The sequence below is a fragment of the Amphiura filiformis genome, chromosome 10 (genome assembly GCF_039555335.1).
Source record: "Amphiura filiformis chromosome 10, Afil_fr2py, whole genome shotgun sequence".
Taxonomy (NCBI): domain Eukaryota; kingdom Metazoa; phylum Echinodermata; class Ophiuroidea; order Amphilepidida; family Amphiuridae; genus Amphiura; species Amphiura filiformis.
The window spans coordinates 28,352,961-28,372,779 of record NC_092637.1 but is presented as its reverse complement, the minus strand read 5'-3'; the positions used below and the strand labels follow the sequence as shown (position 1 = coordinate 28,372,779).

At 36.3% G+C, this 19,819-nt stretch overlaps 1 protein-coding gene across 1 annotated transcript in view; it reads right to left on the bottom strand.

Annotated features, from left to right (window-relative positions):
- LOC140162703 (uncharacterized) overlaps positions 1 to 19,819 on the bottom strand; it is a 55,379-nt gene that overhangs the window by 9,153 nt on the left and 26,407 nt on the right. Inside the window, exons 10-21 of the mRNA XM_072185975.1 lie at positions 19,214 to 19,315; positions 18,628 to 18,729; positions 18,366 to 18,473; positions 14,998 to 15,099; positions 14,377 to 14,478; positions 12,989 to 13,090; positions 11,064 to 11,165; positions 9,502 to 9,579; positions 4,085 to 4,201; positions 3,313 to 3,540; positions 2,621 to 2,732; positions 1,705 to 1,865 (exon numbers count right to left, since the gene is read on the bottom strand). Of these exons, the coding sequence (XP_072042076.1) occupies positions 1,705 to 1,865; positions 2,621 to 2,732; positions 3,313 to 3,540; positions 4,085 to 4,201; positions 9,502 to 9,579; positions 11,064 to 11,165; positions 12,989 to 13,090; positions 14,377 to 14,478; positions 14,998 to 15,099; positions 18,366 to 18,473; positions 18,628 to 18,729; positions 19,214 to 19,315 (1,416 nt within the window). The remainder of the gene's footprint in view (positions 1 to 1,704; positions 1,866 to 2,620; positions 2,733 to 3,312; positions 3,541 to 4,084; positions 4,202 to 9,501; positions 9,580 to 11,063; positions 11,166 to 12,988; positions 13,091 to 14,376; positions 14,479 to 14,997; positions 15,100 to 18,365; positions 18,474 to 18,627; positions 18,730 to 19,213; positions 19,316 to 19,819) is intronic.

The window sequence follows — 19,819 nt, the reverse complement described above, 5'->3', positions numbered from 1 at the left end:
ACGGGGCTTCAACTTCGTCAATACTGCTGTTTTCTTCGTTCTTTGCCAATTTTTTTTCATTTCAAAAATACCGAATGACAATTTGAATGACTTATCTTTCACTTTTAGGCAATTTATAAACATTTATTTTTTTTACACTGCGCTGGGATCACTGAATGAGTCTTCAAGTAGGATTCAGTGAAATATTGTGCTATAATCATGGAAATTGGACTCTGCAACATCGATTGGTGGGGGCGGGGGAGTGGATGGGAACAAGAAGTAAAATTGACCACGTGTCCCAACACATTTTTTCCATGATTGTCTGAGCGATGTCGAAATATCATGGAAATAGGTCTTGGGACAGTTTAGAACCATGCACTGAACTTGACCCCCTTCACCCGTAACAATGTTGATCGAGGTCTTATCATCAGGATCAGTGTTGGACTCTGCAACATCGATTGGTGGGGGAAGGGGAGTGGATGGAAACAAGAAGTAAAATTGACCACGTGTCCCAACACATTTTTCCAAAAAGTCGAAAAAAAAAATCAAATCAATTTCATTTTTGTTTATTATTACTCCTATGCTATTGAAGCCATTTTTTCACCACATAGTGTTAATGGCCATGTGTCCTGAACTCGCCACCCTTAGCGTTACATCACAAATAGTATGAATTTTTACACCAATTGAGTTTCTAATTAGATTATCTCCACAATTATCAACCATAAACTAGCAAAAGTATACATTTTTGGAAAGCTGAAGGCATAAGCAATTCAAATATACAATTTTCAACTCATTATACAGGGTGACCTTCAAGTTATACAGGGTGGAATAAAAAAGATTCGGATAAAAAATGGGTTCCTTAATGCATTGCTTATTACCAGCTTGCAGTAACAAACTGGAAGTAAACAACATTCATTTGGTTAGAGGATAGGGGGAACCCACCGACTTTGGAAGAAACCAAAATTACAGCTGTTTTGTAATCTCGGAATACAGGGTGTCCCAAAGTATGTTAGAATTTTTTACAATTCAACATATTTTGAACTGAAACATTTTGCCCCTAACCCATACAGAAAAAGTAAGTCCATATTTAGATTCCTCATCAAATTTCCCTTCAGAAAATCTATACTTTGACTATGGTATGATAAATAATTACAGTTAGGCCTCCTTGTGCGCGTGCTTGGGCACATTGATAAGATAATCACATTAAAAACAATACATTTGATTTCGTCTTTTTTTCTTTAAGTTTAATGTGATTTAAAAGCTTGGAAAGTTGGAAATATAATCTAGCAAAAAATACAGGGAGCAGGGATGCAGCGAGTCTCGAACGCGGGATCTCTCGGGTGACAAGCGAGAATTCGAGCACTGAACTATTAAGGACGATCTATATGGGCACTGGAAAAGTAATGGCATAATGATATATTGTTGACATACATGATGGTTCCGCAAAGCTTAATTCGTCGAAGACCTCCCAGGCAAATCAAGGAATAAAATCCAAGCAATACCATTGGTAAAATCAGGAACCTGGCTGTACTGGTGTATATATTCGTCATGCCAATCTTTCCAATATAATATTTTCAATAGCCCCAATCCCCAAGTGCTGAATACTAAATTTCGGTACAGTACATCTCCTCTTAGGGGCATAAATTTCCAGCCCTCCATGCCACCAGGCCCCCTAAGAAGTATTTGTGAACGTTCCTTTGCATAATGTCATTTCTGTTCACTTACTCGCAATGGCTCAGCAAGCTTATTGAGGGCGTCTCGCAGGTTTTCCAATGGTTGTGATCTTACTTCACGACTGTTTAGCAGTATTACATGCTCATTCAGACAAAAGTGCTCATGAAATATGCGATGAAGGTACTCATAGTGTTTTTTTGATAAGGCCAACGCTGGGAGAAGAAGAAAGGGGAATACAAAAAATACATACTGAAAAGTTAACATCTATTATGGATGATATTATGTTCCTTATATTTGTTATTTAGAAATATTATAAACCTATCCTAAAAAGAAAGTATCTAGTTTGATTTTGGTCTATAAGTCAAAGCGGATGTGGTCTTAAATCAAGACTTACCAAAAGTATATGAGAAAGGTTTTTAACACAAGTCTCCACATACATAAATGACAGCCAGTGAAAAAATTTCACTGACCATCCAGGAGTTGAACCTGGTACCTTCGGATCACCGGACCGATGCTCTACCAACTGAGCTAATGAGTCAAAAGTATGTTACAGATAAATATTTATTCCGTACAGTGTGATACCATAAGTCTTGATTTAATACCCCATCTTTGACTTACGGAACAAAATTAAACTGGATACTTTCTTTTTTGGATGGGTTTATTTTTATTTCAAAATCAAAGAACACAAAGAACAATATTGAGAATAGAATATGCGGGAATTGCATTGCTGCATTATTCGAAAAACACAATCAAACTACTACTGACGAATTCACTTGATGCTTGTTATAAAACTAATTTAAAGGTAGTATTCGACATGTGGACGGTATGTACTGAATGGCCTCTACAAAAATAACTGCAGTCGTATCAACAGTATTTGTTTACATGATTCTGTCCAGTAGGCATATTAATGTACTGTCTTGTACTGGTTGTAGAAAGGGTAATGAACGTTACAAATTAGATAAAATACCCTTGTCAACATCTTCAGATTGGTCTACGTGTGTACCAACTATTTGGATCACTGGTTTTATGTCATCTGATGGGTCGTTGCAAGCTTTGATGAAGCAAAGCCAGTACTTGAGCTAGAAGAGGTAAAGATTGATACATTTGTCTAAAATGAGTAATGACAAATCAATATTATCAGTTATATCTCACAATTATTTTAAACACTTACCAAGTTCATGTTATGCTAATCAAATCGCTATTTACCGGTTTGAAGCAAACACGTTTATAGGTATTTTAAGTCCCGTTCCGGAATTCCATCTGACAATTGCAACGTGCCTGCGTATCATCAGGGAAGTGCACTTCCCTGTACCATCGAGGAGAAAACACTGCCTCCACATTTATAATTTAAATTCTTTTTCATTCATTTTTTCAACAAATACTCTTAGAAAGATTGTCGTTAAGAATTTGTAACAATAATTTGAAACAGACTTTTCAAATTAGAGATATGAAACTTTGAAATTGGGTAAAGTTGTTTTTGGACCACCCTGTATTGTTCCAATGTGTTATGGAACTAGTGTCAACCAGGCCAACGGACTTACAAGTCCAATATATACCGTCCAATCCGGTATTACTAAATATACACAAAAATAAGAGACGAATTCCCCGTCCCGCCGCGACTTGTTTAATTGAGACAAACTTATTATTAACGAATCTGACCTGTTTTTTCTGTTCCTCTTCTGGATCACAACAACTGTAGACAGCAATAAATATCCCTCGTCCTGTTCCCAGAAGCATAGCATGGGTTATATGGAACTCTATTTGACCAGCCGTGTCCCATATCATAAAATGTCCTGCTCCTCCAATTGTCTTCTCTTTTACCTTTATTCCGGGAGTGGGAATTCGATTATCATGCCGACGAATTGTGAATAGCGACTTCAATGCCCCCTGCGTATGGCATATAAGTTTATAAATATATCGATCGATCAATCAATCAAATTTTAATCAATACATACATATCAATAACAGATAGTGATATTCTCAGCTATTGTTGTTGATGCTGTTGTTATTGTTGTTGTTTAGATAAAATGCAAGCACACTTGAAAACAAACCTTCCCAGCCTAAGGAATACAAGGAATGTTCATCTGATATCAAAAAAATTGGATTTTTTTTTTAATACAAATTTTATGACAACTTATTAAAAATTGATTTTTTGATATTGAACAGTCCTCGAATTAAACTTTATAGATCTAACGATGTGTACTTAAAGTGTGTGTAGCTGTGAGGAAAGGCAGTCCATCATTTCAAAATTTTGACCTCTCGTGTTGAAGATATACCTTTGGTTTTTGCTAAAAAATTGGTAGGTCTGATGTGCTATCATGTCCCGCAAAAAATACTGTGCAAACGTTGCTATTCTATCACTTAAAAATGATCGATTTCAAGGCTATAGTTTACTTATATTGTTGAATTCCGATCAGTTAGCTCTATTTACCGTTGATAAAGATCCCTTCAATGTGGATTTTCCTTTTCCCGGATGTCCAACTAAAAACAACTTGATGGTTTCTAAAGGTGTGCTACCGGATTCCAACAAAGCAGATATCTGTGAAATCTTTTAATATTTTAAGAACATAATTACATTAAGAAGGGGTCGAACAAATGTGTTTCATTACACGTGCTTAACATAAGTTTTCCTTTAGAGAAACTTAAAAACAAACCAAGATCTTTATCTAATGATTGATAAAGAGGACACGTGTTTAAAGAAGGGGAACAATCAATCCATCAACCCCCAAAAAGTACTAAAGGGCAAACTTTAAATACAATGTTCAGTAATAGAACGCATGCAATGCATTCGTTTGACTATTAGTATTGTGCGCTATGTGGTGATATTTGAGTTAGCATTTTGTCTTGCTACATTAGCGGAACTAATGATTTTTGGCATCCTTACACCTCAAATGATAAAACTAGAATTGGTTCCATTTTTTCTATGCCCCACAAGGGGTCGAAGGTATAATGGGGGCCAAAATGTAAAACGTGTTCTATCGTGTTATAATATATCTCAAATAGTTCCTCTCATTGCTATGAATATAAAAGTCAATTGTCATATTACACTAGGGTGCTTACTTCAGAAGTTATATAGTAAATTAAGTCAAATGTCAAATATCTCATGCATAGAGACCATATTTTCAAAATGGCCCGATTCAATCGCGTTTTGTCTCAAATTACTCCTTTCGTCAAACGAATAATTTGTTTGAGAAATAATTAACCTCGGAATCGGATGAAATCATGGGTCAAAGGTAATTCATGTACATATTTATATTGGACTTTAACTGCATAAACTCTGAAGGGGGACAGAACAATTATTGCACCAAAATTGCAAATTGAGTATATGTTTGAAATTCCTTATGTTAAGGGGAGTAATTTGACACCAGTTTCGATGAACCTTATAACTCCTTAACCAAGCTCTGTAGAAAAATATGACAATTGACTTTTTTGTTCCCTCTGATGAGAGGAACAATTTGAGACTTTTTTTAAAGTTTTGACTCCGTGACCTTTGACTCCTCGTAGGAACCACATGGGGCATAGAAAAAATGGAACCAATCGAATTGTTATCCTTTCAGGTTTAAGGATGCCAAAAAACATTGGTTACACTAATGTAGCAAAAGCAAATCACAAACCCATAGCGCCATGTACGATATGGTATTTACTTTGGAAACTAGAGTCATATCTGGCACGCTTCAATTGCATACCTTTAAGTATCCGAAGTTGATTTCTCAACACTTTGAAACTTTGGTGAGTTCACGGAATCCCATAAAAGTTGAACAAAGTTAAAAAATCAACCTAGTTGCACTACACTCTGGAATGGGGCTTATGACTAAATTAAACTCAAACAAGAGGCATAAACTTTAAAATACTCGAATCGTTTCCACTCTTTGATTGAAAATTATGTTTGGTGGTTTTTAAAGGGACCTTTTGCCTGTTTTAAGGACAGTCAGAATTAATAGGTAAATTTTCACGGGAAAATTTTCTGGACACGTGACACCCATGGGCGCAGACATATTAGCATTATGGAATGTGACCCCGAGCACAGCGGGTGTTCTTCCAATGTATTTGAATAGGAAGAATTCCTTCTCTGATGCAAAATAAGTTACTTGTCGCAAGTTAATAATGTTATGGTAAGAGTTTCCGTAGATAAATATTTTTTTCCGTAGATAGATATTTTTGAAATTACGTTTTGATGATATTGTGAAAAAATTAAGATAACATAATATTTAATAAATTTGCAATGCACAAATTTCTATCAAAATTGCGATCAAAAATACTATTCCAATTCAAAATTACTAACACTTGAATAGCGAGGTCACCGCCGCGGGGGTCAGAGATCAGGCTCGAGGTTACACTCACATTGATACGCATTGGTCACGTGTCCAGAAAATTTTCCCGTGAAAATTTACCTATTAATGTTGACTGAAGGAGGGATCCAGTCTTCTTGTCCTACGAGAATATGGTCCTTCATAAGTGCCAGTAAAACAAACATCGAGTCTTGAAAGCTAGCGCCGTTCCTAGTCCAAAACAAGGCAAGTCTATAATTTAAACTTTAAGGAATTTTCAGTGACTCTGCAAAAAAAATGACCACATTTGGAAATGTTAATTATTAGAATTGCTTGCCCTCGAATGGATTTTAAAAATTGGGTCGGTCGTCCGGGAAAAGTTCTGTTTAGATGGTCTTTTTTCCAGGTACCAAACGTTGAATATTCCGGATTTACATGTATGTTATACAATCTGCCAGCAGCAAGACAAAAAAAAACACATACAAACATCTTTCGTTTCTTTTCCTGATTCTCTTTAAAAACAATAATAAACTTGCAGAAATAAAACAAAATAGAACAAAAAACCTGGAACTGTTGCCATGTTTCACCACCATGGCCAGCGCAATGTCGATCATTCGCGTCCGCCATGTGGCCTTGTCAACATCGACCGTATCATTTGTGCTTTATAGAAATAGCGTGTCAAAAATTCAGATTTACATAGAAATAAGCATCATTTGTATATCATGGACAACTAGATGTTTATAAAATTAATTTATAAACAATACAATAAAGGATTCGTAGTATTTTTTTTTCAGTCTAAATGAATTTATTTTATTCAATTTATTCTTGCATTGTCTGCACGGTCGAAAAATGTTTAGTTCCCATGCCGCTATGCGCCGTTCGGGGAGTTTTACATGGTTCAGTTGCCATTTGCAGAATGAGGCGCTGGGGATGATGTTAAAACTATACGTTTTACAAGGTCTGACAGAACGCGAAAGGTTTTGAATGCGGAAAAATCGTTTACGTGATCAGAATTTTGTAATATATGAGAAAAATTGAAAAAAAAACACCTTTTGCAAAAAAAAAAAGTTTTTGGGTCGCGGCGCGAGAGACGGTCGGTCGGTCCAGGGCAAGCAAACATATTTTTTTTGCCTAATCACTGCCCAGCCACGAGCAGAGCTCGTCGGCGATTGCGTCCTCGTGCCGTGCGTGTCACGTTGCGTGTGCCTCGTCGCGCTGACGCCGACGCGTTGCCTCTCATTTACGCTACGCGTTTTGTAAATATCCTTAGTTCATACTCTTATCGCTTGCCGCTGCGGCATGGCGTATCAGCTAATGACAAACCTTGATTGTATCCGTTTGTATGCAATTCGCATGCGTCATACAAGTCGCATGACAGTATGATACGAACGAACTGAAAGACAGGGGTTATGTACGGGTGCTCGTCGCACCTAAAAATATGCAGGTCATGACATAATGTTGGTGCTCTTCAAAATTTTGGAATTAAATTGAAAGCTTCTTTTGATCTAAAGTTATAATATCTATATTTAAGTAGGGATGACCAATGAACCATCAACTTGATTAGAACACTCCCATAGACATGTAGGGAGCTCAACTGTGCACTGCTCGCACAGACATTTCTAAATTGAGCTCATTCTTTTTTTTTCATAATCTTTCAATACAAATTGGGGATGTTAATGCCAATTATGTTTAGTAACCTGCAAATTACAGCAACATAACTTATTTGGTTTTCCTGTAAGTGTGAGTCAAAAGTGGTGCATCGCCACAATGCGCTTAATTGCCAGTGGCCAAGTACAGCACTGCTCAGAATGGCACAAAATATTCAGATCAATAAGATCAGGTGAAAAACTTGACCTCTATCATACCCTCTGTAAAAAGGTTAAAAAAATGCACAAGTAGATCTCGGGTTACAAATTAAATCACCAGCTTTCCTTTGGAATTTCTATACACCTTTCGAGTCATGTTAAATAGACACCTTTCTGAACATAAATGTGAAGTTTCGTGCTCATTTGATGTATTTTTCACCTGATCTCAGCCCTAAACATTTTCTAATATTTATACCATCTACACTGACTTGCTGCTATACACGCACAGGAGCTGTACTTTTAAAATCCGCGCCTAATCAATAATGAGACTTTCACTCCATTGTTAAAGTACTGTGCTCCCTGTAGCATTATGGAGTGACCAGGTCCGTCCTACAGTGTGATGTTTTGTAGCAGATGCCAGTGTTCATTCAAGCCTATCAAGGTCAGCATGGTCAGTTATTAGCCACTTGCTGAATGGCTGGGCATTATCAGCTATCAATGCAGCTGCCAATCACAGTAGAGGTTTGATAACATTTTGTTAAAAATCCAAAAGTGATATAAGGACAAAGCTGTGCATGTTGGTACTTGATTGTTTGGATTCCTATGTTGAAAATCCCTTGTAGTAGTATTTTTTATGTGTAGTGTATATTTTGATTTTGTGCCATTTTGGCCATTTTGGATGATTTTTGGCAAATGTTTTCTAAAAGCATGATTTCAGTGCCTCGGTTTGAAGAAATAATTTATGCTATTGACTAGTAAAGTGCCATTTCATAAGAAACCCTTTGATACTTTCACAATATGCTTGTTTAATGTTTGCATATATATTAAAATAAAGAAATATAAAAAGGTAAATATATGCTTGTACCAATTTTGCTCCCATTGCTATTTTTGGACTTTGTCATTTTATTTGGTTCCAATGACCGGTCAGAATGGGAAACTTTGAAAATTCATAATCGAAAAGTTTATGACCGATTTTGACCATTTAACCACCAAAATACTTCTGCTGATGAGTTATTTCCAGAAAACAATCTTTTGTAGCAATAGGGGCAACATGAAATTTTGATGGTCATCCCTAATTTAAGTAGAGATATTATACAGTAAGCCGAATAATTAAGGTACCAGTTACGTTCACCCCGTGTATATCCTAAATAAAGGCAGATCTGTCATAATTGGAACCAACAGCCAATAGCTGCCTATTTGAGCTCGAATTTAAGACCTCATTTGTTGAAATTGTTCAAGAAATAAAGACACGACGATCCAAAAACCCAAGGAAGATGCAAATGAAAAAGTTGCAGTTTGCCACATTGCATGCCCTATTGATTTTTAAACAAAGCGTTCGCAAACAAGAGAAGTATCGCCGTGCTTTCATTGATTAGCACGAAAAACTAGCGTCGTGCTTTCATTGATTAAAAAACAAAAGTGCAACTTTTTATATCGTATCTTCATTAGGTTTTGGATCACCGTTTCTTTAATTCTTAACCAATTTCAACAAATAAGGTCTTAAATCAGAGCTAAAGAGTACAGGTTGCTTGACACATTTGTCATTATTTAGGATATACAGGAGTGAACACAACTGGTACCTTAATTCTTTTGCTTACTGTAGTTTCATGCAAACATTGTCTTATTTTGTCTTTTGGCTTAACCAGTTGTAATGTTACCACATCTATAGTCTGAAATGGTGCAAAAAACTGAGCTTTGATGATTTTTACGATTTTGAGCAAATCGTGAATGAGCCTTTAATGATCAACTTTAACCTATACAAACTGATGACATACCTTAATACTTTTCACAAATTCCCGCCGCTCAAGGATGTTTTTGTTTGTGGGCCAAAGGTCAATTGGAACTTTACCATCCTGTGTACGATGCAAGCATAAATACAAAATTGCATTATTTTTTATTTTCAAATGATTACGTATCAAAATAATAAAGCTTTTCAACTTCACTTAAAGCCTTTTATTAAACAGATAGAGACCTTTAAATTTTCTCCTTCCCCGTAATAGCCAGAAGTGCTGTAATTGTGACAGAATGATTGAATGATATCAATGATTTGTAAATTAAAACTCGGGATCCGTAGAGACGACGTTAGCGTTGTACTAATACAATTTCCTGTCATCTCATTAATACGTCATGTGCAGGGGTTGGGAGAGAACATTTTGTGAAAGATAAAATCAAAACAAGTTTGAAGAGGCATGTTTTTATTTAATCACTCTTACGCAGACACATCATTGCCATAAATGTAAGGATCTCACCATGTTTATTTCAAATTATGTTCATTTTGATACAACTGGTTTGCAATAATATACAAGGTGTCCCAGAATGATTTATACCGTGTTTGAACAAAATATCAAAAATATATAGTCAACAGTGTATCTAATCTTAATAAATGCAATACAATGCCACACATGTCTCCTACTTATTCTGTGACTTTCATGGAAATAGCTTGATTCGATTTTGCATGACATTGCTATTACTGAAAATGGACGAAAACTGCATCATAACACATGGATCCTTTATCACCATCGTCCAGCCGCACTGTGCAATATATTGGAGAAACCCTACATTCTTTTATAGGAAATACACCAAATTTGGCACAGATGTAGAGCTTACAATGCTAAACAATAATCTTTGATATGGGATTAAGTAAAACATTTCAATATGACATCAGATGTTTAGGCAGAAAAACATACTTTTTGTGTGATTTTTACCCCAATTTTTACCCAAAAATGTCATTATTACAGAGGATATAACTTCCTCAAGGATCCTCCGCAGTAAATTTTAATCTTCTTCTTCAAGTAGCTGTGGGTTTGCCAATATACTATGGACATAAATGCAACCTTCTCTATACTTTTATGAAAAATCCATCTCTGCCGGCATTTCAAATGATGAAACACGCACACCTCAATAATTGGCTTCAAAACTGCCGCCAAAGAAAGAATAGTTTAAGGTCACTCAAGCGTAGCAGATCATTTATTCCATACAAGGATTGCTTCGTAACATCATAAATAAACGATAGATATCGACTATTTAGTAGAAGTAAGAACAGGACATAATAAATATACTGCATAACATTTTCCAAATAACTTTGTGCTGAACGGTTAGTAATTTTACAGATTTTCAAAATTTGGAATTCACCATTTTTACGTAATCCTCTCTAGAAACGTCCAATTTTTTCTAAAACATCTGAGAAAGCCAAATATATGTAGAACTTAAAATGCAACACAATATGACCAATTGAAATGCCGTTCATACCTAAATAATTCCATCTTTTCCGGTATAAATCATTCTGGGACACCCTGTATATATGTTTTTAAATGCTCATTCTTTCCGTTCCACTTACTTTATCGACTTGACTAGGATCTGCATGTAATTCTGCAATAAGCATCTTGCACGTAGCTATGTGTTGATGATCAACAGCTGCATGAAGCGGTGTACGTCCGTCCTTTTTTTTAAAACAAAAACATAAAACAATTCAATAGATGAATTTGCTGTCAACGTAAGCGCTATATATTGCTATTTTGTTGTATGTAACTACTTGAGCTAAAAGATTTATCACGAGAACATAATGAGAGACTTTACTATCGGATTAGGAATCATGTCGAAAATAGCACCCTTCCTTGTCAGCACCCTTCCTTGTCACTTTCGAGTTTCATTATACAGGTTGTATCAAGAGGAATGCATGGATCATATTCAAGAAAATATTAAAATATAAAATCGATTTCATATGAAATGCAAACTATTCCAATTGACATAGCTTTTAAGTAGTGATTGATCTGTTTTGTTTTTTTGTTGCATTTTATTTGAGTGATGGATCACACATTTACCAGTCAAATTACGTTAATGTTTCTCCTAGCCAATTTTGTGATATAAAAATATGTAAAGAGGTCCTTCCTTTAAAAGTGCACAATTTTTTCACAGAATGTGCTATTTTCGTAAGAATTTGTTTATTAAACCTGGTATTCTTAGCAATTTGAATATTTAAAAAAAAACTTTGATAACAAATCTGAGCAGCATGATTATAAAAGTTACAAGAATAGAAAACTTTCTGAAAGCAATCATTTTGATACGGCCTGCAGATCCACCTTGTGTAAAGGCAAGGCAAAGGGGACATAATAGAGACATTGCGATTTCCAAACGTAGACATCGGACGTACGTTGATCTATTCAAAACCACTCTCCTGTATCGAAGCGATGTCACGTATTTAGCTATTTTTGAAGATATTCCACATGCGAAATCGACGTAGATACATCGTTGAAAATGCACAAAATTTGTCCATTTCAAAATATGTTAAAGACAGTCAAAGATAATGAACATACGAAGGAAATTCAAATTATTATTATGATCCTTTTTGTTTGTAACAAATCATTATAATACAGCGATGTGATAAAAATGGACTTTGAGCAGAGATTGCCCATTGAAATGTGTGTGATACTTTGCGTACAAAAAATGACATTGCGATTTCCCATTTTGGATTCCAACGTAGAATAAAACGCAGATGCTACGTTGAAATATGCTGATTTTACCTCATGTCTAAGTCCATGCAACGCGCCCAATTTTCAGGACGAAAAAGTCTCATTTTGAAAGTAAAGTCATGATGTATGGATGTAGTGATCTTTAATCTACCAAAATATATGTTTTGGGCAACTATAATATTTGGGGAGCACAAAAAAACAATTAAATTTAATCAGCATGTAGGTCAAAATTTTAGTCAAAATCAAAAGCGGCCTGTTTGAACTAGGCAGAGACTAAGCTTACTGTTATTTTTTCAATCACTATGCCCTCTAGCGACCTACAATCCGCGAAAAAAAGGTTGGCACACTTTGCCTGTCTTTTGGTATATCTCTGCCCCCGCTCCCCCAATTCAATGTTGGACCAAGCCATGTTGTCAACAGGTCCTTGAGACCCTCCAACATTGAAAGATGGGGAGTGGGGAAGGGTGAGATATAGGGGGAGTCTGTACTTTACATATATTGCATGCATGTTTCACTCACCTCCCCAATTTTAATAGGGCACGCATTTCCATTGTTTAGTGCAAGTGTGCCAACTCTTTTTTTCCTGGATTGTAGATTAGATTAGATCAAATATTATAGTCTTTTTTCCAGCTGAATTGATCTCCAGTTTGGAACCGAGACTAGCAATATTTAACACCGTATTAACGTAAGTGATAACGTATGTTCCGTTCCACGTGCTGCGTTTGGAAATCGCAATGTCTCTAATGTCAGTTTGGCTGCGTAAATTAAATACATCGAAAATGAAGAGTTCTACCTGTTGAGCCTTGTTGACGTCAGCTTTACCCTTTGTAAATAGAATCCTGCACACATCTTCAAAGCATCTCGATGATGCCGCATACAGGGGTGTTTCTCCGTCCTGGGGCAAAATAGAACAATATTAACTATTTTAAAACTTGCACAGAACTTTTGCACACGATTAAGGCCCTTAATTATTACTTATTTCTCATTTTGAAAAAATATTCAAGTAAGGAAACAGAAAAGCGAGTATAATGCATCATAGTATACAAATATTGATGCTATGAGGGGCATGGTTAAATTATAGGCCCAAGGTGATCTCAAAACCATGACTATGCCCCGAGGCGTAGCCGAGGGGCATAGTCATGGTTTTGAGAACACCGCGGGCCTATAATTTTAACCATGCCCCGAATAAAAAGCAGTCAATATTTGTTTTATATACCAAATCTTAAGATTCTTGTCATCTGTTTGGTTAAAAGCATCGATTTTGGGAAGAGAAATTAATAGTTTCAATGCGAACGGCACATAGATTACAATCTGCGATTTCTGCGTAATTATAACGCGTGAAAACATTAACGCGTGCGTATATCATTTTACGCTGGGAAAAATGCGTGTTTGATCGTGCACGCACGTGACCGGTCCATAGTTCATTTCCATGGACCGGTCCATAGTTCATTTTGCGGGCATAGTTAATTCAATGACTGCACTTTCAACCAATCAGATGACAGGAATCTATATATGAGGTATATAAAGTGAAATATTGGCATTGTGAAATAGTTGGTATTAATAATCAGCGTTGGAATATTAGTGACTTGGTGTAGCAAAATGCTATTCAATTTAATAAATTTGCTACACAATTTTGAAAATGAATAGCATTTTTATGTCATAAACCAAAACACACTGAAATGTGTGAAATATATAAAGAGATATTTTGACAGTAGATTTTGCTACGCATAAAAATATTCTAATTCCAACGCTGTTAATAATTGAGGTATGAATATCTACTGTGAAGCTTTTCTGATATGCATTGTGTACCAATTTGATTTTTTTTTACCGATTCACGATATTTTGCACGTTAGCTTGACTTGTAATGTTAGACTAGTGAGATGAGAAAAATGGATCACTAATTTCAACCAACGTTTCTTCCAGTAATCTAAGCTTTCTTCTCGCTTATGTTTCGTTATGTTTAGATTAAAATAGAAAAAGCCTTTTGATGAACAAACAAACACACAAAGAAACACTCGAAAAACACAATACTTGCCTATTTATAGCAAGATGACTAAAATCACCAAAACATATTTTGCTCCTCCTTACATAGTATCGGTTGTTGTTTTTTTACAGCAATTAGAATATGTTCAATTTAAAACTGGACTAACGATACCCATACTCGAAGAGGAATCAACGTACCTGTTCTACAATGTTGACATCAGCTTTACCCTCTGTCACCAGAATGTTGCACACATCTACATGACCATTCTCTGATGCTCCATATATTGGTGTTTTTCCGGTCTGAAGCCAAATACAGAAATAATAGGTAATAGTGTTGCAATATGTACCATTACATACTTTGTTAACAAAATAAGAATTATCTAAACAATCATAGCATAAAAATATGCAAAAGGAATTCGTTCAGAAAAGCGAAAGAAGAAACAAACGCCTGAAGAGCCGCAGTTCCTGTGGGTATAATGTCTGCAATGTCGTTGATTTAAATTTAACTAACATTCTCATCAACTATTGAGAAATTGATGAACTGTCTATTATGTTTGACGACTGTAAATACTTAATTGACGTTCTCAAACTCAAGATGAGAAGATGACCTTTGAGGAGAACGCATTAAAACCCTGTGCTGCCATCACTACAACATCAAGATGTGATGGCAAGTTCAGTAGGAAGATCACATTACCATGCTTTTCACGTGTCTGAATATATTCTACCCGATTTCTCATCTTATACGATTAGCCTAGTTGTACAGGAAAGAGCGTTGGTTTGTCTCCGTGAAAAAATACAAGGAAAAAAATACTTTTCAACCTGCTCTGCTTTATCGACTTCAACTTCACCCTCTGTGACTAGAAAGTTGCACACGTCTGCATAGCCTCTCGATGATGCCGCATACAGGGGTGTTTCTCCGTCCTGAGGAAAAATAGAATAAAATGAGCGATTTTAGAGGTAAGGTGACTTGTGGAGGGGTGTGGTTTTGAAGGTAACGGGGATTTGCCACGGTTTGGTGGTACATTTTCAGCGATTTCAGTATATCGGTGGGGTTTCAGAGGACACAAATGCGCCAATGGTCAAAAGTGCCAATAAAGACCCCAATTAGGGCAAATTTGGGTGCCCTTTGTGTAAAATTGGTATACTGATGGGTGGCAAAAACAACAAAAAGTAGGTATAGAGAAAGTCAGTTTCCGAAAGTCTGCAGGGCACATTCCAGTATACAAGTTTCCGTAGACCCCCCTAAGCGCGACTCATTTACATATGATTAGCGCTATAACTACTCGTTTGCATTTGGTGTTACAGTCTACCGTTTTGCGAAAACATGCAAGTAATGGAACAGAAAGGCGTTAAAACGTTGATCTATATCCATAATACAGTAAACTATATGTACAGTTGTTATGTGCCCCCAAATATTCCATAATATTTGTTAAAATATTTATTAGTTATTTTTCAGCATACATTACTTTTGATATTTATATCCATTTGTTTCTACGTGGAATATTCTGGAATGCTAATGATTCAAGTAAACAAGAAATTCATGTAGAAGTTTCTGGAAACATAACGGAGACCTCTGTAATAATCATGACTGCCACAGTAGTAAGTGGTGGTGCTATTACAGTAACCATGTAATACAGATTAATAATTCTGATTGGTTTGTGTTGAGGTAATGTGCTATATTTAGAAATGATGTACACAGATTAATGATTGTGATTGGCTTGTGTATGCATTTTTATAGGCTGCCAGTTCTGGGGACTGGTGAACACTGACAGACAAGAGTAATACTTGAAATGAGGCAGTGCTGTTAGCGTAGTAGGTTACTCGCCTGTTGAGGTATCTGGTGCCATGAATTTTGTATGAAGTGTGGTGTATGTCGAAGTCTAGACCATGATGAACTGCAACAAGGTGCAGAATTCTGCAGTCAGTAGTTAAGCTTACACCAGTGTCTGAGGAGCTGGTGAAATGCAAGTCTGAAACAGTTATTGTGAGAGTCCAAACAACCAGCAGGTGTGTAAAACTGATGATAATCATCATTAATCCAGGTGGAATCCCACAAACATGCAAAGTCAGTACAGATCCAAGATGATATTTTCAGACACAGACATGACAGCAGCTCAACCTCTGGTAGCCATTTTTTTAATCAGAATGTTATGTGATATACAGTTCATGTGGTGATCTAAAGAGCTATATTTAGAAATTATGTAATGTATAATAATTGGCGGGAGATTTAATTGTTCTGGAATGGCGATAAAATAGATATAAGGCCTGGAGATTAAATAATTTAGGCAGCAGATTGAAGTTCCAAGAGGGAACTCTATAAAATTTATGTTGGCCAGTAGTGGTACAAAAGTTACCATAATTTAAGTCTTCAAACTTCAGTTCGCGGTGTTTGTGAATTGGAGATAATAAAATACGCCAAAGGCGGTAGTAGAAGCTAAGACTGCTTGATTTTGTTGACTCAACGAAGAGGCAGACTGAAATATCTCCATCAACGAACCGTGGTATTTTACTGGACTAACAAATTGCATTATCTGCCTGTCAAGTGGAGCAGAAAGCTTGCTCAAGAGAACTCCGAACTCTCGGAACTTATGATCAATATAGAAGACCATTAGGAAAACAATATAGTCATCAGGACTTTGGACTGAGACTGTGGTAGACCAGGTGTATCCCTTGGGTAGACAGGATCCTGGACAATGCCGGGTCTTGGATCAAGAACTGATACCATCAAAGGAATCTCATCAGAAAGTCAGCCAATCAAGATCTCCAGGCTTAGTTATTTTCAGTTTTAAAAAATCCCCAACAAATATTAAAAAATGTTTCTTCCAATAGGGACATTTATCAATTTCGACTACTGGATACTTGTTAGATAATCAATTTAAGACTAGTATTTCAATAAAATATTAATTTGAAGTGAAAAGCATTGATTTTTTTGAACATATCTGTAAATATTGTTATTCAAATATTTTCAGGATTTAGGGTCGGTCGGTGAGGGCAACACAACAATAGTGCCATATCTCATTAACTAATTACATTTATGTCTCAAAACTTTGTGAATATATAGAGTTTCATTCACAGATTTTGAAAGTTTATATAACTCATTTTGCCCCAAAATCGTCGTACGACAGTATGTCAAAACAGCGACGAATTGATGACTTGCAGGAAGTGCAAGCGCGATACTGCGACCTACCATATGTGTTGTTTTAAAGTACTTCTTAACGTTCTCAAAGATTTATGAAGAGAACATCAAAACATAGTACAGTTACGTCCACGGCAAATTCACCGTGACCTTTCCAGCCATAAACCCGCTTATTGAAGATTAAACCGATATAATGCAGTAATAAGCCATTATATAGTAATCTATTGTCCAATGCAAATTTATTACCACCTGATAATATTGATCCAATGAGCGACCGAATTTTCCGCTACGGACGACTAATCCAATCGATAATGACGCTATTGACATGTACGAGCGGAGCTCCACTGACCGAGTTTTGGGGTATTTTTCACTGGTTTGCAGCTGTTTGCTGTCATTTACTCATCAAGGCGGACCACCGTTATTATAAGGACTATGCCAATTATTTAAAGATTGACATGTAGAGAATAAGCCATAATTGATTGACAGAAAGTACTAAATTTGTACCTATGACGGTTTTATGACACCAATCTTCCAAATACGACCAAAAAAGGGCTGCCCGGTGAAGCAAAATGTGCATTGGAATAACACGGCGAGTTTGGATAGATGGTAGGATTTCTTTTTAATAAAAATGTATGTTCCCCCGTCATTAAAGCTTGTACCGGGTTGAAGATTCAGATATTTGGAAAAGAATAAGTAATTGAAACATAGAGCAAGTACTAAAATCATAGCTTTTATACTTTTTGATATATGATGCTAACTAGTTCATCCCCTATAGCTACAACACAGCGCTACCAGTAGGGTTCAATTGCCTATTGTGAGTGCCCCTGTGTTGTGTGCATACATGTAGTTAACAATAACTGCATGATGACCAGTGCGTCATTACTATTATATCAAAACCTGATGTGAAGCAGATTGATTAGGAAGAACAGAATATCATTTTTTCGCCAGTTTCTCATATATTCTCAACGATAATTAATGATATTAATGACGTAGAGGAGAGCACGTCATTTTGCCAGAGTGCAATAAATACACCGTAGGTAAATAGTGCTACCTTTTGTGCCTTGTTGACTTCAACTTTCCCCTCACCCTCTGATACCAGAACCCTGCACACGTCTACATAACCTCTCGATGATGCCGCATAAAGGGGTGTTGCACCGCCCTGAAGCAAAATAGAACAAAATAAGCGATTTGCAATAATTACTTATCATATCTAATGGCCATATGGACTCCATTTATTGCAGAAAGTTTACTATGTCCAATTTAAAAGTGGATTAATGGTAAACAGAACAGTACTCGAAGGGAACAAATTCTACCTGCATATGAATGTTCACATCGGCTTTACAATCTGTGACTAGAGTCCTGCACACGTCTACATGACCTTTCTCCGATGCCGCATATACTGGTGTTTTCCCGGTCTGAAGTCAAATACAACAATAAATCGATATAAGTGTTGCGATAGCGATATGTACCTCTGCATTATATTCTGTTGTTCTTTAGAGCCGAATTTCTTACGGGTACATGTCTTTTTATGTTTATACTGCCAAAGACCAAAAACAAATAAGCAAACATTTCAACTCTCCCTTCATCAGAAAAAGTGAAAGGGGCACGTACTAATCACGATCAAAATGGCGATTTTGGTGCCAGTAAAAATGTAACGATCTTCTCAAACATGAACTATTACTTACTTAGGCAAAATGTTTTGTTAAGATTTAGAAGGCAAATTGGGTTAACTTATTTATATGATCCATATAGTTATCCTCCGGTTACGCTCCTGTTCGTTCGTATATAATGTCCTTATGGTCGCCATTTTACTTATTTTACTTACTTACTTAATTATATTATGTTCAATTTAAAAATGGAATAACGATAAACATAATACTCAAAGTGGAATAATTATACCTGTGCAGCCAGGTTGACATCGGCTTCACCTTCTATGACTAGAATCCTGCACACCTCATCATGACCATTATTTGATGCCGCATATAATGGCGTTTCTTGGTCCTGCGTCAAATACAACAACAATCGATAATAGTATTGCGGTGTGCATCTCTCTCCGGTCACATGAGACAATTTCTCACTCAGATAGTGCAGATTGATATTGTACTCTATGACGCGGAGATATGAGGAAATTGGCTATCCATGGGATAAGCTCGCCTTTGACACCAAAGTGTCAATTTGAGCCATTTTAACCATAGTTGGTGAGAGGGCATCCATCGGTAACTTTGGCATTACATTGCAAAATAACGTAACCTACACACATACGTCATCTATAGATACACATAATTGAGGTCAAAGGCTATTTAGGGGTTAGTTTTGTAATAATAATGTCTTCAAAATACTGCGGCTGCCTCAATTTGGTGATACAACAATGCCACTTGGTGATACATCAATGTCACTTGGTCACTAGAACCATTAGTTAGTGACATAAGTGTCACATAACCAACCCGAGGTCAAAGGTCGTGCTTCCTTAAATTGGATAATACCACGACGTCGCTTGGTCACTAT